This window comes from Equus quagga, chromosome 7 (assembly GCF_021613505.1).
Source record: "Equus quagga isolate Etosha38 chromosome 7, UCLA_HA_Equagga_1.0, whole genome shotgun sequence".
Taxonomy (NCBI): domain Eukaryota; kingdom Metazoa; phylum Chordata; class Mammalia; order Perissodactyla; family Equidae; genus Equus; species Equus quagga.
The window spans coordinates 1,533,734-1,551,399 of record NC_060273.1 but is presented as its reverse complement, the minus strand read 5'-3'; the positions used below and the strand labels follow the sequence as shown (position 1 = coordinate 1,551,399).

Here is a 17,666-nt window from a genome sequence, read left to right as displayed (position 1 = left end):
CAGGACAGGAAGTAGCGATCCTTGGGTGTCTATTCTTCAGCCCCTCCCCAGAACATGGTGGGGCTACCTTGGTCCTTTCCAACTCAGCCATTGCCTGGCCTCTGGAGACAAATAGGTTGTGACACTCTGAGACCTCAGTGCTTGCCTGCGGCTAGAGCGGCTGCTACAAACAGGACATGTAATGTCACCAGAGCCTAGCCCAGTTCTTGGAACACACTCTGCACTCCCCAGCACGTTTTCAGATGAACAAATGAAGACAGTGTCAGGTAGCCCGTTGGGTTTCTTTCTGAAGTGCTGTCCTGGTAGCTGGCCCAATCCAGCACGCAGACCGGTGCGGAGCCTCGTGTAGAGGGTCTCCAGGCAGGCAGTTTGAGCAGCTTCATCACCCTGAGTTCATGTAATTCACAGGAGGGTACTGTTTGCTTGTACAAATATGAAAACAGCTAATACATAAGAAGGAAAGACATTCAGTCCGTGCGTTCTCTACAGGACTTGAAACTACCGGCAAACTGCTAGCTCAGCACCTCCTCCACTCATTACAAGGCTTGTCACTCAAGTTTCAAAGCCAACTCAGAGGCAAGTTCAATTATCTTCGGTTCTTTAGGAAAACAAGTGGTAGAAGAGAAAAAAAAAATCATTAAGCTTACAGAAACTGAAAAGAACACTGGCATATTCCTACTAATTCTACTCAAAGCTAAGTCTTTGGTTTTCAAATGAAAATAACCTTAAATCCATAACCTTTGAAAAGATTCATTTGGGCATCCTCTGGCTAAATGGAAAAAAAAAAAAAAGGAATAAAAAAAGGCAAACCCCGTCGCCACTGAAAAGCTGAAAGGGAAGGAGCAGAGTTCAGGCACTTTGGAAAATGGATGTTGAGAAAATCATGTGTGCACACAACAGGCAAAGACTGAGTACGTGATTGCTAAGTTTAATTCAACTGTTATACCCAATTCTGCCTTGTAAAAATAACAAAATCTTCCTATAAAAATTACATTGCAAGTGAGTACAGGTTGGTTGTTTTTGATACAGCTCTAGAAAAGAGTTGGCACCAAATGCACATAAAAAAAATTTTAAGGCTTAAGAAAAATAGAAACTAGTAATTTCTCAATGCAGCGTAGAGGGTGAGAACAGGGTGCTAAGAGTTAGTGAATCTTCCAAACACAGGCAGTCACCAATGTAGAGCGCATCCTCCAAATATAAATGATCACCCCCACTGGGCTCACAGGAGCAGAAACTCCTCCTCTGCTTCCCCCAGTGACCAGACTACTCAGGCACTCTAAACCCACTCCTAGGGCTGCAGGGAGGAAAAGAAAGGGGGGAAGATGGGAGAAAAGGAAGGTAGGGAGTTGTGTCACTGCTGCCCAGAAGCTCTCGCTGTGTTCATGTTTTCCTCATTCCCGTCTCTGGTCTCTCGCACCTCCACCCGAGAGCCCTGCCAGTGGACAGACCCAGACAGCTCCTCCCCCATTTGGCTGACGGTGAGGGTGGGGGTGAAGCCACATGGGCTGGCACCACCATGCAGGGTTCCTCTTGGCAATCCAATTTGGAATTCACAAGTCATTTTCTTGTATAGTAAAAAACCCACAGTTACAAGTTCATTTCCACCATTAGAACATTTCATTTTCTGTTAAACAAATTAGTGTGTTTGGGCTTAAAAGCTAACCACTATTTACAACATTTTTTAATGGGTAAAAAATGCTTTGAATTCCAAACAACTTTCTTATAAACCATTTGAAGGATGGAGACAGGAAGTACTTGATAGAGTCACATGAAATCAGTGTTTCTTGGCTCCAGAGTCAGCAGGGCAACCAAAAGGACAACTGTCTTCGGTTGACAAAGCCACGTGCAGCCCCCGTCAATGCGCTGGGTGTGAGAAGTGGAGCCTGGCAGGCAGCGCCTGTAGGCACTTACGTGTCTAGGCCACTGTGAGTGCAACTAAACACAGTTGTTGCTTTTTGAAATTTTAATAATGATGAAGATATTTCTAGCACCTGGCACTAGCTTTGTAGGCACTCGTACCAATAGCTGCCACCACCCAAATCCTCTCCTGTTAACTGTTGGTCCAACATGAGTGAACTGTAGGAATTTACACTGTAGCCCTTTAGAGGCTGAATGGGACAAACTGAAAGCAAATATCTTTGCTGGCAGATACCACGGAATTGGCCAGTTAAGACTTTGCTGCCAAACTATTGAATCTCCTGGGCTAAGGCCTCTAAGTCTCTTCCGGAAACTGAATATGGTCCCGAGGTGCTGCAAAGCTTTGTAAAGGGTGGCCTAAGCAGACTTTTCTTCCTCTTTGGTATACCTGAGCAACTGACTTTTTTCTAGAAACGTGTCAGAAACAGACCCAAGTCAACAGTCGCTTATGTAAAGCTGGTATTTTAGAATAGCTCTTTAGATATTGTTACAGAATCTAACCCGAAGAACCCAAGGGTCTGGAGTAGCTCCTCCCCCTCGACAGGATCAAGTAAGACATACGAGGGGTTTAAACAACCCCATCACCTGGACACATCTGGACAGAGTTCTAAAGTCTCGCAGACGTCAGCGGGCCCTGCAGACAGCTTGTGAAAGGAACTGTCCACGCTGCTGGTGAAGAGCAAAGGCCTAGACTTAAGGCTGATGAGGAAAAAGACAATTTACAAGCAGAACAGCCGTAAAGAGACTAAACCAGTCCTCTGTGAATGAAAGGCGGAGGTCCCTCCGTAAGGTCTGGCCAAGGTTTTAGATGGCAGAACTGGGGCACCTGAGAGAATCAGGGCACAAAACCTTTCTACAAAGCATAGACTGAGAACGACTTTTTGGTTTCTGTTGACAGCTGCTGAGGAAAAGCAATCAAGATGTTTCAAGAACAGGCTGCAGAACAACACCCTGGGGCTGAAGTAAAGGAGACAGTGGGGTTGAGCAGCGGGTGTCCCAGGAACGGAAACCGTAGCCGTGAAGGGCGAATGGCATGAGGATCTACGGGGGGTGCACAGAGACCCCCCCGCACCCCTCCCTGCAAGGTTTCGGCTTATGCCTTCCTCCTCTATCCCACAGCATTGGAGAGGTGGTTCTGGTTTGCTTTCAAAGGCTTTAAACTCTGCTACGGTGTTAGTGACTCCTACATGCCAGATTACCGGCAGACTGCTGATGCACAAGGACGTGTAAGAGGCCCCTTCGTCAGGCCTTGCTGTGGCCTTGCGCCATCTCCCCACCCCGCCCATCTCAGAGTTCCTCTCACATCTGGAATTACAAGTGAGTGTACACCAGGGGAGTCACACTAATGCTCACAGAGATGTCTCTCGGCAGTCTGGAAAGCGAGGGAGGTCCTCCATGGCTCTCGGGATGGCAGTGGAGCCTGAGCAGCAGCTTCAGATACACAACAGACCCTCTCCCCACCCCCACTCCTTTGGGCTAAAAGAAACTATAATATTTGAAATCCTATCTCTCAAGTTTGTTGTCTGGCTACGGGGGAAGCGGCAGCTTCTTTTAGTAGAAAGAGATGCTGGATTTGCCTCCGGGTGGGTTCAGGACTTTGTTGTGAGAGCGAGGCCGCGGGCCCAGCCTGGGCTCATGGCTGTCGACCGTGGGCGTGGGCTGGGGCTCCTGGGTGCGGTCAGCTTCTCTGCAGCCGCCTTTCTCACCAGGCTCTTCTCTGGGTGAGGTGCTCGTTGCAGCTGTGGGACAAAGTCAGCATACCACCCCATTAGAGGCTGCCCATTACCTGGACAGGCAAGCTGTGCATATGGAAGACATAGACCGGCTAGTAGGAAATGCATCCCAGGATGGGAAAAGAGAAGAACACACAGCCAGGCTTCCATCTTTCACCAAGACTCGCTGTGATTAGCAGAGGGTGTTTCTGAACGGGGCATAAAGTTGGGGCTTACTACTATAAACACTCTTTGATAAATAAGTTGATTGTTTCTTTATACTGCTTTTTGGACTCCATCCCCTTTTCTTCTACCTCAATTATAAAAAGCAAACCTTCTCCAAGTGGGCATGACAAGGAGGAGGGTCATCTCAACTGGAGGGTCTCAGGTGAGGCAAGGCTTTCTGACACTTACTCTGGACTTTTTGTATGAATGAATGCCCATGTATTTTGGTCATCAATTGAGGGAAATGGTGACCCAAAGGCAGAAATCAGTGCCCACAGTCAGCTTAGAGAACCGCAGTGGGTCTCCACGTGTGACATTCAGCCTGACCACTGGAGCAACTCCCAAAACTTGGGCGCCCGATTATGGAGGCACCACCTCTCCCCATCACAGGCAAGCCTCACACGCTTCTGGTCCTTCTCCTGCTCTCTTGTATGCCCTTCTCTTCTGAATTAGTTCTGCCAGCTCTCCCCTTGGTCACGAGTTCATTAAAGGTTTTAGATCCCTGCCCTTCACTACATAAGACCAGCTTCTAGAAGAGGACACCTTGTTCTTAGGCCCAGGCTGATTACCAATGACAAGAAGTGAAGAAAAGCCAGTGGTAACCAGGTGGGAGTTTTCACCAGAAGTGAGCGAGCCCACTTCCCTGGCCTTCTTCAAATACTCAAGCCTCTTGGTAATAAACACGACCTTGCTTGTTTCATCAGCTGGGCTAGAAGGGGCACAGAACATTCCCTCTCATCCTCTGGGGGCACACCAGCACCAAGTCCAGAGTGAGAGCACTCGAGAAGGAACAGAAAGCAGAAGCTCACCTTTAATGTCTGATTTGGGGTCTTCTCCTTCACACAAGAGCACGTGGTCCTGCAACAAGCCAAACCCCAGGTCAGTAAATGATTCAGAAACTTTTTACCCTCGTTCAAAGGGGCGATGAAAATCAGGGCACAAATGACTTGGGTTTGTTTTTAATTTTTAAAAATGTTTTTATTATGGACAATTTTAACCATAAACAAAGTGGAGAGAATGGTACTGTGAACCCCACGTAACCTGCCATACAGCTACAATGACATCGGCTCACCGCCACCCTCGGCTCAGCCACACCGTTCTCCCAACCTCACTCCCTCCACCCCCTTGTGGGATTATTTTAAAGCAAATCCCAGGTATTTCATTTATCCATAAATATTTCAAGATATGGCTCTTAAAAATGTCCTTTAAGAAAAGACATAACCATAACAACACTCTCACAATTGCAAAAATTAATCATTCCTCAAATGGCTAACACCTAGTCAAATTTTCAAGCACTGGCGTGTTTCCAAGGCTCGTCCGTGTTGCAGCATCATTCCTTTACGGCCGAGTAACATCCCGTTATCTGCGTACGGCACATTCTGTTTATCCATTCATCTGCTGACGGACACTTGGGTTGTTTCTCCCTTTTGGCTATTGTGAATAATGTTGCTATTAAAATAGGTGTACAAGTATCTGTTTTGAGTTCCTGTTTCCAGATTTTTTTGGTATATATCTAAGAGTGGAACTGCTGGGTCATATGGTCAGTTCTGTGTTTAACTTTTTCAGACACTGCCGAACTGTTTTCCACAGTGGCTGCACCGTTTTACATTCCCAATGGCAATGTATGAGGGGTCCAATTCTCTACGTCCTCACCAATATTTGTTGTTTCCTTTTTCGTTTGATAATAGCCATGCTGGTGGGTGTGAAGTGGTATCTCATGGTGATTTTGCTTTGCATATCCTTATTGGCTAAGGATGCCGAGCATCTTTTCATGCTGACAGACTATTTATATACCTTCTTTGGAGAAATGTCTATTCAAGTCCTTTGCCCACTTTTGAATCTAGTTGTCTTTTTGTTGTTGAGTTGTAGTTCTTTTTATATTCTAGAAAACAAACCTTTATCAGATATGTGATTTCCAAATATTTTCTCCCATTCTGTAGGTTGTCTTTTCATTCTCTTGATAGTGTCTTTTGATGCACACAAGTTTTTAATTTTAATGAAGTCAATTTGTTTATTTTAAATTTTTTTTTTTAAGATTTTATTTTTTCCTTTTTCTCCCCAAAGCCCCCCAGTACATAGTTGTATATTCTTCGTTGTGGGTCCTTCTAGTTGTAGCATGTGGGACGCTGCCTCAGCGTGGTTTGATGAGCAGTGCCATGTCCGTGCCCAGGATTCGAACCAACACTGGGCCGCCTGCAGCGGAGCGCACAGACTTAACCACTCGGCCACGGGGCCAGCCCCTGTTTATTTTAAATTTTATTGCCTGTGTTTTTGGTGTCATTATTTAAGAAACCACTGCCAAATTCAAGATGATGAAGATTTGTCTCTATATTTTCTTCTAAGAATTTTATAGTTTTAGCTCTTAAATCTAGGTCGTTGATCCATTTTTAGTTAATTTTCGTATATGGTGTAAGGTAGGGGTCCACTTTCATTTTTTTTGCATGTGCATATCCAGTTTTCCCAGCAGCGTTTGTTGAAGAGACTCTTCTTTCCCCCACTGAATGCTCTCGGCACCCTTGTGGAAATATCAATTAACCACAGATGTGAGAGATTATTTCTCAGCTCTCAATTCTATCCCACCGATCTCTATGTCTATCCTTATGCCAGTACTGCGCCATTAGCTTTGTAGTTAGTTTTGAAATCAGCAAGTGTGAGTCCTCCAACTTTATTCTTCATTTTCATGATTGTTTGGCTATTTGGGGTCCCTTGAGATTCCATAAAAATTTTAGGATGGGTCGTCCCATTTTTTTCAAAACAGGGCTGGGATTTTGATAGGGATTGCATTCCTAAGTCTCGTTTTAATCATTAGGCTCTCCCTCTATTGTTGGCCATGTAAATTCCTATATTTTGCAATACTCGGATTGAATCTCTGTGGTATCAATTAATATTAGGTTTGGTCTGATTCAGGCTTGATTTTTTTTGACAAGAATTCAAAGGTGGGGGCCGGCCCCGTGGCGCAGTAGTTAAGTTCAGTGTGCTCCACTTTTATGGCCCAGGATCCCGGGTTTTGGATCTTGGGTGTGGACCTACACCACTCATCAGTCATGCTTGGTGGGGACCCACATATAAAGTAGAGGAAGACTGGCACAGATGTTAGCTTAGGAGTAATCTTCCTCAGCAAAAACAAAAGAGAGAATTCAAAGGTGGTCCAAGATGGACTTTTAACACAAGGCCCATAATTTTTGCTTGTCTCTCATTTTGTGATGTTAGTGGCCACTGATGATCATTGCCTAAACTCCCAATTTCATTACAAGTTTGCAAAGTGGTGATATTTGAATTTCGTTATTCCTTCTTCATTTATAGGCTGGCATATTTTATAAAGGAAACTTGCCTTTCATGACTGTTATCCTAAGGTACAGTTCATGCAGGAAGTGCTGGCTAAATGCTAGATTCTGTCCTTCTGTTTTCAGGAAAATGAGCTGGTCCTCTGGCATTCTCCAAAGATGACAAAATTAAAGTTTTATTATGAATTCTAAACATTTGGTGAATTTTAATCCAATGCAGTTATTGTACTTATTGACGACCACTACGAAAAGTGAAATTTTATGAGAGACGATTCCCCTACTGTATGTTAAATTTTATAAACGTCCTCACCACCCTCAGTGCTGTGCAGAGAAGAGCAGCAGCCTGTCGGCAGTGGGCAGTCACTGCTACTGACACACCAAGGCCAGCTCCCCGAGGCTCCGTCATCTCACGGCTGGAATACATTTATCTGATGACTCAGGGGAGCTCTGAAACTCGGTGACTAATGACTGCACCCAGGAAAACCAACGTCACCTACCTTGTCCTAATAACATATCACGCCAGCCTCAGAGCCTTTTTAAAGAATACTTGTTTGAGTTTTGTTTCTTTCATGCCTGCTGTCTCAATGTAGTCCATACCTTGGGTTTGTTTGGGTGTGCCAAGGGTGAAGTGGCAGTGACTGGGGACCCAAAAATGTCACTGGTCTTCCCACCAGGTGGATTCAGACGCTGTCGAGTCTGCACAGGTGTCGATTCATCAAAGATGCCACTTCCTTTCCCCCCTGCAGGAACAATCGCAGAGCGGTGAGCAGGCCAGAACACCCATCCGAGCCCAGCCCCACTCGGCACGCAGTAACGCCCAGTGCTGGGCCTGAATTCAGGCCCACAGGGCTGGGGGATCAGGCTGACGAGACCCCTACAGACCTACGGCAAAACCAACCCCTGTGCTGGGGGCCTGCCTTTCTAGAGCTGAGCTGAACAGGGCTGGCCTCTAGGGGTGACAGAGTGAGATGGCATACAACAGCATTTTCCCCTCTAGAAATTTCCTTAACCCTGAACTTCTCATGCTTTCCTGTTGAAGAATCTTCTTCACTGAACCTATGAAAAGTTCTTTAGTAGACTAAAAGCAAACAGCTGATAAATTTTTAGGTCAGATAGGACTGAATCTAATAACATGCCCTACTCAAGGCAAACCTTGAATTTATTAGTCATTCTTCTGATTTCATTGAGGCTGGCACTCCTGGTGACAGCTAGATAGGCCAGTGAATTATAGACATTTAACATCTTTGCCGCCAACTATAAGTGATTTGATAAACCCTAATGAAATGCATCTAAGATGTAACTTCTCATAAACTGATGACTAAGGCACGGACATGAACAGTAAATGCCTTCATGCCCACGTAAAGCACAAAGATGGCTCCTATCCAATACCCACTCAGCAGACACCAGGCACCTCCTGCCCACGGAGTGCTGTGCCAAGGGGAGGTGGGGCCGTCACAGTCAGGGCTCTGGAAGGAAAAAAGATGCACCCTACTAACTAGCCATGTGACCACACACACGTTACTGGGCCTGTCTGTGCCCAAACTCCTCATCTGTACAATGGGGATAACAGGACCTCCTCACAGCGCCGTGAGAGGATTCAGTGACTTCCTGTAGCTCCTGTCAAAAGCTTAGACAATGCCCGGGACACACACTCAGTGAATGTTCGCTATGTGTTCTGTGTATTGATAAAGAAACATCGTCCCTGGACATACTGTGAGTGAAAAAAGGTGCAAAACAATCTACACAGCATGCAACATTTAATGTAAGGGGAGAGGTATTCTTATTTGCTTGTATCCGAACAAAGAAAAGTGGTTACTCCACTCCCCCAACACACAGAAGTGGTCGCCGATGGGCACTGTGTGTGTACAGGAAACGGGACGCGTGGGGTGTGGAGGCTTCAGGCTGCTTAACACATTTTTTTTTAAGAATTTTTTAAGAGTTTTGATCTTTGTTTACTGTTTACGAGAAAAGAAATTTTAAACAGTCACTTCTTGGCTGCAATAACCCACCACGTTATGACAGAAGGACAGGAGCACCCTAAGAACCACCTGGAGGACGAGCTCCAGGAGCCCAAGGGGCACCAGCCTGTTTTGTTCTCCAGCGAGCCTCCAGCCCTGTCTTCGGGGCCCCTGTTGCGAGTGAAGTGCAGAGCAGACTGGCCTTCCGGGATGCCAGTCAGTCTTCCAGGGGACACCGAGGGCTGGGACGGAGCTCAGGCAGCAGACACGGGCTGCGGTTCACTGCCTCTGCTGGGGAGAGAACGCTCAGAGAACACGGGCTGCGGTTCACTGCCTCTGCTGGGGAGAGAGCGCTCAGAGAACACGGGCTGCGGTTCACTGCCTCTGCTGGGGAAGGAGCGCTCAGAGAACACGGGCTGCGGTTCACTGCCTCTGCCGGGGAGAGAACGCTCAGAGAACACGGGCTGCGGTTCACTGCCTCTGCCGGGGAGAGAACGCTCAGAGAACACGGGCTGCCTCTGCAGGAAGATGTGCACATACACGTTCACGTCATTTCAGGGCGTCACAATCTGAACACACACACTCAGTAATTTCAGGCAGTCACAATGAGCACAAACACATGTAAGTTCAGGCAGTAACAATGTGCACACACACTCATGTAACTTCAGCGGGTCACAATGTGCATACACTCAGTAAAATCAGCGTTCACAGTATGTTCACACACTCATGTAACTTCAGGGGGACACAAACCTTCTGAACCTCAGCCACGGACCTCCCAGCGATCTGCAGACCCCGAGCTGGAGACCCTTGCTGGGGAAACCAGCACAGGATGGTGTTAAGGGCAGGCGTCCATAGTCAGACTGCCGGGGCCCTGCTCAGTCACTTGCCGACTGTGTGAGCCTGAACAAGTGACTTCAACCTTCTTTCACCTCCATCTTCTCAACTCTAACGAGGTAAGAAATGATACAAGTACCCACCAAGGGTCGTTGGCAAGATACACGAGTTAAGAGACGTGAAGTGGGTAGAGCAGTGCCTGGTGAATAAGCCCTGGGTGCTGCTGCGGGGCTGCTGTTATTCACGGTGAGCAGCAAAAATGTGGAGACCACAAAGTGGAGCACAACGTGGCCTGAGGCCACCACCTTATTGCATTTTTTCTGGTTGTGCTGTGAAGGCTGAAATAAATTCTTTTTAAGGTGTGCATTCAGCTTTTTTAAAAATGGGAGATAAAAGTAACTCAATTTGAAGTTTTTGGCTCAAGACACTGCTCATTTAAAATTTTCTTTTTCAGGGGCCAGTCCCGTGGCTAAGTGGTTAAGTTTTCGTGCTCCGCTGTGGCGGCCCAGGGTTTCTCTGGTTTGGATCCTGGGCACAGATATGGCACCACACATCAGGCCACGTTGAGGTGGCGTCCCACATAGCACAACTAGAAGGACCCACAACTAAAATATACAACTATATACTGGGGGGATTTGGGGAGAAAAAGCAGAAAGAAAAAAAGAAGAAGATTGGCAACAGTTGTTAGCTCAGGTGCCAATCTTTAAAAATTAAATTAAATTAAATTTTCTTTTTCAATTGTGAAACATAACACAGAAAAGTTCTTAAGACATAATTATCACAAATAACAACAAAGCACACACCCAGGTAACTACCACCGGGCTGTGCACAGTCCTGCCAGCTCCCGGAATCTGTGCTTTCTTCCCCATCTCCCCAGGTCTCCACGTACCTGAGTTTTCTGGAAACCACAAACATGTTATTTCTGGTATGATTTACCATGTCTGTGTCCAACCCTAAGCAATACCGTTCTGTTTTTGAACTTTATAAAAAGTAGTCACACCGCATGTCTCTTATTCAACATTTTACTGAAAGATGAATTCAGCTTTAAAGAGGGAAAAGATGCTCACATCACCCATAATTGAAGAAAAATAAATTCAAGATATACTTTTGAAAGAACCTAATTGCACAAGACAGACACTGTGTTGGCCGAGTGTGGGAAGCAGGCACCATCTACTGCATGATGAACGCTGGGCAACCCCTTCGAAGACCAGTCAGAAGCATCTGTCAGTATTTTAAACTGACCCAGCAATTGCATTTTGAGAAATTTATCCCAACAGATCCTGCAGGTGGTAAGTTTAGAGCACGAGCTCTGGAGTCAGGCAGACTGGGATCCAAAGGCTACTTCTGCCACCAGTGAGCTGGGGGCTTGGCACGCCCTCCCAGAGCCCCAGTCTCCTCCTCTGTAAAGGGGGTACCTCCTACCTCCTTGGTTTGTAAAGAAGACCAAATGAATACATGCGAAGCACTTTGCACAGCCCCCGGCCAATATGAAACGATCCGTACGTATCAACCATTGTTAGGAGAACAGGGAGGACAATTTGTGGGAGACTGAAACCAGGCAACTAGCAAAGCACATGGATGGAGAGTAACCGCAGCACTGGGTAGGACGGTCCTCTGTCAGTTTCCATGACTGTCACACCGGAAGCCGCACCCTCCGTCCTGCACGTTTTTCTCAGTCAGGCCCTCTCATCAGAGGGCTGTGGGGTGAAGTCTGAGAGACTAAAGAAACGAGGGCAGCAGTTTAGGTCTGGGGTGCGGGACACACTAGCAGCTTCCCCTTGCGAGTTTCCTTTGAGAATTGATCACAGATTTTTTTTTTTTCCTGCTTTGTCTCCCCAAATCCCCCCAGTATTTAGTTGTGGGTCCTTCTAGTTGTGGCATGTGGGATGCCACCTCAGCATGGCCTGACGAGTGGTGCCATGTCCACGCCCAGGATCCGAACCAGTGAAACGCTGGGCCAATCAAGTGGAGCGCGTGCACTTAACCACTTGCCACAGGGCCGGCCCCCATCACAGATTATTTTCAAAGAGTACTTTGCAGGAGAGAAAACAAACCCCAAACAGGACCATGTGAGGCAGGAGCTCGGCACAGGGAGTCACGGTGGTTGTCACTACACCTTGTGACTGTACACAATACAGAGGCTTTCGAACTCTCCCATTAAGAGGGGCCCAGGCTGCCCACTGGGCATGAGAAAGGTAGGGGATCATGAGAGTTTGATGGACTGGCAACATGGCACCGCCCCCAAACTGCAATACTTTCCAGGGAACCTGACACCCCAGGGAAGCTCCAGACACACGTTCTGCTGAGCTGGGGCCAAGTGAGCTGGCTGGTCCACCTTCACGTGTCCAGGATTTGATTCCACCGCCACATAACATACCGTTGCACAGTGGTCGGTACAAAGGGTGTACAGGGCTGAGCACTCCTGGCCCTACACCATCAACTGGACACAATGAGCAGGGTACTCACTCAGGAAGAACCACCTGCTTCTCTACTCTAACTGCATGCCAAACAATGGGAACCTCCATGTGCCCCGCCCACAAAAACCACCAACCACACAAACAACCAGCATTTGAATCTACTGCTTTTGTTCCCCCAGGTTTGGTCAAGAAATATCTGCGCCCAGAATCAGGGTGGGGTAGGGACTGTTCTGGCTCTGGCTCGGCTTGATTTTATTATCTGTCTGCAATAGTGACCCCCGTGCCCGGCCTGTCAAATCTGTACGGATGGAACAAACCTTGCTTTTCCATCATGGATACAGACGGGGGGGAGCTCCTCAGGTAACTATTCGTGTATGGTCACTCAACTGACAGTCTATCACAAGGAAACGTTTCTCTAAGATTCCCTCCCACTGTAACTACCAGAAGGTGAGGTGAGTATTGAGGAGCCATAGGCGTGTGCTAGAGCAAGTCAGCCGTTTCAGAGTTTCAGTCCCACTGACAGTCTGACTAAAAATACTCTCCCTAAGAAAAATCTTTACATGCACAATTTGCATGTAATTTCAGAATCTCCAGGGGTCCATGGGACAACTGGGAGAGCCTCCCTGATGGGCACTGGCATTCCCATCATCTGCCTCTGTCTCCTCAGTACCTGGACTCAGTCTGTTGAGAGACGAAGGAGAATGCTAAAACGATCGAGCCATCTTCAAGACAGAAAGTACAGGTCAGGCTAGAACCTTCCTTACATTCTAGAACTCTGACAGCAAGGAATAACTTGCACCAGGAAATATTTGAAAGGATCAATATAGAGAAATAGAACTTTGATCAAAAGAGCGGCATAAAGAGAGCAGGCAGAGGCCAAGGGTTATGAGTCGCAGAGGCCCGTACCTGGGGGATGGGTCCTTTTAGGTAGGTTCTGAGGTTCTGCAGTTGGTCCAAAAATATTAGATGCCATCCTATTGGGCCTGCTTGAAGGAACAGCTTCTTCTGGACTCCCAAAAAGATTGCTCGATTCTCCTCCAGGGGGCTTCATGGCCCTACAAGCACAGAGGAAGCGTGAGTCACTGGTGGCTGACGTGGACGTCACCGTCCAGGCAGTACGGCTTAACCGGACAGGGCAGGTGCCCTTTCCTAACGTCTATGGAACAATTACACACCGCAATTATTTAACAGTGGCGTGACTAGTTTACAGATGGTCACACAGCACACTTCCTTTACTGCCCCCTTAAGGTTCCCTTCAAAGTTTTCTTTGTATGTCTTGGTTATGTGCAAAACCCTGTAGAAAATGTGTATATTTTGAAATTATTCCTGTGAACTCTTATAAATAAAATTAAAGTTTGCCTAAAACAGACAAGATGAACCACATTCAGCAGAATTTATTTTAATATGATTTTGCTACCATCTTTATTTGGAGATTAAGTATGGTTTACGGAGATGTTTATGGGTGCCAAGTTGACAAGTAGTGGACTTGTGGTGGTTAATTTTATGTGTCGACTTGGTTAGGCCACAGAACCCAGATATCTGCTCACACATTATTATGGATGTTTTCTGTAAAGGTTTTTTTTTTTTTTTTAAAGATTGGCACCTGAGCTGACAACTGTTGCCACTCTCCTTTTTTTTTTTAGTTGTAGGTCCTTCTAGTTGTGGTACATGGGACGCCACCTCAACGTGGCCTGGCGAGCAGTGCCACGTCTGTGCCCAAGATCCGAACCAGTGAAACCCTGGGCCACGGGAAGCGGAGCGTGTGAACTTAACCACTCAGCCACGGGGCTGGCCCCTCAGCAGAATTTAATACTAATTTTTACTAGTATACAGTAGTGTTTAATACTATAAACACATTCAGGAGCATTTAACATCGTAGCTTACATTTGCCAAGTGCTTACTAGATACCAGCTACCGTTCCAAGAACCTTACGCAAGAGCCCTCTCAGGCAGGCATTATTTTCACAGACATGAATCTAAGATAGAGAAATCTCAAGACAGGCCATGCAGGGAGCAGCAGAACCAGGATGCACCCAGGCAGTCTGGATCCAGAGCTCAGACGATGCCCTATGCCTCTCTTAAAGGCTTCTAGAAACAAACCAGGGGGCAGCGCACATTTTCCCAGAGATCAAGGCTGACCCACAGAGCTGGGTTTTCGGAGGGCAGCCACTGGCCACTGTGGCTCGTGAGCACTGATGTGGTCATATGACTGAGGTGTGCTCTAAGCGTACGCTACACACTGGATTTCGAAGACTCAGCACAAAGAGGAAAAGTCAAAATATCTCTTTAATCATGTCTTTTATATTGGTCACATGTTGAAATAATGTTTTGCATATGTTAGGCTGAATAAAATCCACTAAAATTTTTTCCTGATTCTTTCTACTTTTTAAAATGTGGCTACTACAAAATTTAAAATTCCTTACATGGCTCACATTTCTTTTGGAAGGTGTTAGTTTAGACCAGGGAGAGTGCCACCAACATTAATCCAAGTGAGTCCTGGAAATCTACACCAGGAGAATCACCTCCAGTCCTAACGTCCGGTACAACCAACGAAACGCTTATCAGAAAGATCAGAGAACACAGTGGCCAGTGCTTAACATGACCTCAGGTTGCACACTTTGTCGGTGGACACGCTGAGGCCGTCTGACTTCTGTACCGTTTATAAATCAGAGCCCTTGTCACAACGACATTCTCTGTGTTTCTCTTGTCTAATTATAGCAGGTCTAACATGCTTGGGTCTGCACAGACATCTCTTTGAAGAAAGCGATGGAGATCTGCAATCTTCAGAACTGAACTGAATTAAACACCAAGTCTAACGCGGGCATGAATTAAAATGCCTAGTTTACGGACTTATTGGAAACATGACTCTTCTTTCAAACTGCCAAGGTCCTGCAAGTTGTCAGACCGGATTCGGGGTCGACTCATCCTGATCCAGAGCTCTTCTGGACTCTTGCCTGACTCTCACAATCTATGTTTCTGGAGTCTCCCAAGCCTCGTCAGCCTCTCACCCCTGCTTCAGTCCAACTCACAGGTTCCCTGAGCACCTGTCATGGCGAGCCTGCACCAGACCCTGGAAGAGGGGGTAAGAGCAAGTCCTCGGCCTGGAGAAGCTTCAGGTTTGCTGGGAAGGCTAGAGCGTGTGCAGGTGGTTTCAGCGTTGGTGGGAGCGATGCGACAGAGGCACTGAGTGTTACCGGAACCCCAAAGACGTCTGTGGTCTCCACGTGTAAAAGGGTACCATCGGGGCACAGGAGGTAAGCCATGCTTATGTGAAATGACAAACTGTTAATTTTGGGTGGTGGAAAGAAAGCGCTTATTATATCATTATGTCTACTTTTCTGATTTTCATTTCATTTCGAAAACAAGATAAGAAAAGGAAAGCAGCACCCAAGAATGTTGTAGCAGAGATTACTGTGCATAATGGCCAAGCTACCTGGGGAGGGGAAGCGACCATCTCCATCACAAAAGGCAATGGGGTCAACACCATGGTTTCACAGCCCCACAGCAGTCATGTGAATTGCACAGGCTGCCCCAACAGGGTCTCAAATGGGACTGAGATAGGTAGACATTTCAATAAAAATATAACCCACAACAATGGCTCAATGTGGCCTTCGCTAGGCTCAAAGTGGAGTGCAGTTACCACTATGACACTAATTACAGGGAGGGAGATGGGAGTACTGGTGAGCTCACAATTGTTGTGGGACGAATTCACAATATAGGGATGCTTCCCAATTACTTTTTCCTTTCGTAGTACCTCCTCAATATATTTCAAACAAAGATATTAAAACTACATGAGCGAAACTAAGGGACATGTGACAAGACAAAAAACCACACACACAGCTCAAGTGGATTATGGCACTGGCAGAGGCAGAGAAAACAAAAGCCACTCTTACCCGGAGCATCCCCATGCTCCTGGCCCTCCCTGTGTTTCAGAAAAGCTTTTGGGGACTAGTCAGGCTTGGAGAGAAGCAGTGAGAGAAACAGACTTGGAGTAAAGTCTTTACAAATATGCATTTCACAGCTTAAAAGACCTTAGATTAATGATGGCTAAATCATAATGCTTTTATAGTTCAAAATCCCTTTAACACAAGATAATCCCTCAGCAAGAAAACCTAAGATGTAGGGTCTTAAGAGACGAAAACCTGGCTGGGTAATCTTACAGCCACCACTTGATTCCTTCCCTTCACAGCCAAATAAACTGTGACCTTACAAGGTCTGTCCGGCTAACCGGTTCCTTTAAGATGGCCGGCAGAACACAAAGCTTCTAATGGATCCCAAGAGGAGCTTCCAATTACATGTAATCATCCAATTAAGACCGCTTTTCCTTCTTCAATGTCCTAAAAGGAAGATTTTTCTCCTTTTCCTATTATCCTCTCCAAAACTAACCTCCGAAAGAAGTGTGGAGTCTTACTGTAGGGTGCCAGCCCTGCAGCTGGCTTCCGCAGCTCCCAAAGTCAGCATAACATCAGTGTCACTCCTGGCGGGCACTCGTTAACTCAGCCAACACTTCCTGGGCATCCAGCGCCAGGCAGTGTCAACAAAGAGCGAATGTACTTAATGGACACAACCGAGAAAGCGCTGGGAAGCGGCCCTTGCCCAGCTGGTGTGGGAGGTGCAGAACAGCGGTTATCAGAAACTTGATTCATTCTGAGCACTCCAGAATAAACTTCTGCCCCCAACAGTACAGATCTAGACACGAGCGCTGAGTAGGCGCTGTTCCATGGATTAATGACTAATTATTTCGTTAGCTATATTACTGAATACTGATCTAACTCCCTCAAATTTACAGGGTTTTTAGCAAGTTGAGGCAATTCTTTTAATTAGTATCTAGTCTATACAGCATTTATCTCGATAGTCGTCACACACACATGCTTTTCCACTTTTATGGAGAGGCTGGGCCACAGAGAGGCTCACAATAAAGAAAACTCTTGGGCATCTGAAGACCCAAAATTCGACAATGCAAGCTGGCTCATGAAGGGACATGACAGACCTTGTGGCCAGCTCTGGCAGCTCTAACTTATGTGACTTCCAATACCCAGAGTGCTTTAAAAGTTAGAAAGCGGGCTGCGGAGCCCTGAAATCGAATCTCCGCTTCTACCACTTGCAGTTCAGCCTGGTTCCCAGTCAGCAAGGCCAGGAGGGCAGAGCCTGGTTCCTGGGTTGTGGGATTAGGGGAGGGCACCGCCTGGCTCTGGGGCTGTGGGATTAGGGAAGGGCACTGCCTGGCTCCCGGGGCTGTGGGATGAGGGGAGGGCACCGCCTGGCTCCCGGGGCTGTGGGATGAGGGGAGGGCACCGCCTGGCTCCCGGGGCTGTGGGAT

The 17,666-nt window shown here is 46.9% G+C and overlaps 1 protein-coding gene across 1 annotated transcript in view; it reads right to left on the bottom strand.

Annotated features, from left to right (window-relative positions):
- Positions 1-905: 905 nt before the first annotated feature.
- The window catches only part of JPT2 (Jupiter microtubule associated homolog 2), a 17,712-nt gene continuing 951 nt past the window's right edge, over positions 906-17,666 (bottom strand). Inside the window, exons 2-5 of the mRNA XM_046666595.1 lie at positions 13,254-13,402; positions 7,736-7,878; positions 4,664-4,712; positions 906-3,656 (exon numbers count right to left, since the gene is read on the bottom strand). Of these exons, the coding sequence (XP_046522551.1) occupies positions 3,469-3,656; positions 4,664-4,712; positions 7,736-7,878; positions 13,254-13,402 (529 nt within the window). The 3' untranslated portion in view covers positions 906-3,468. The remainder of the gene's footprint in view (positions 3,657-4,663; positions 4,713-7,735; positions 7,879-13,253; positions 13,403-17,666) is intronic.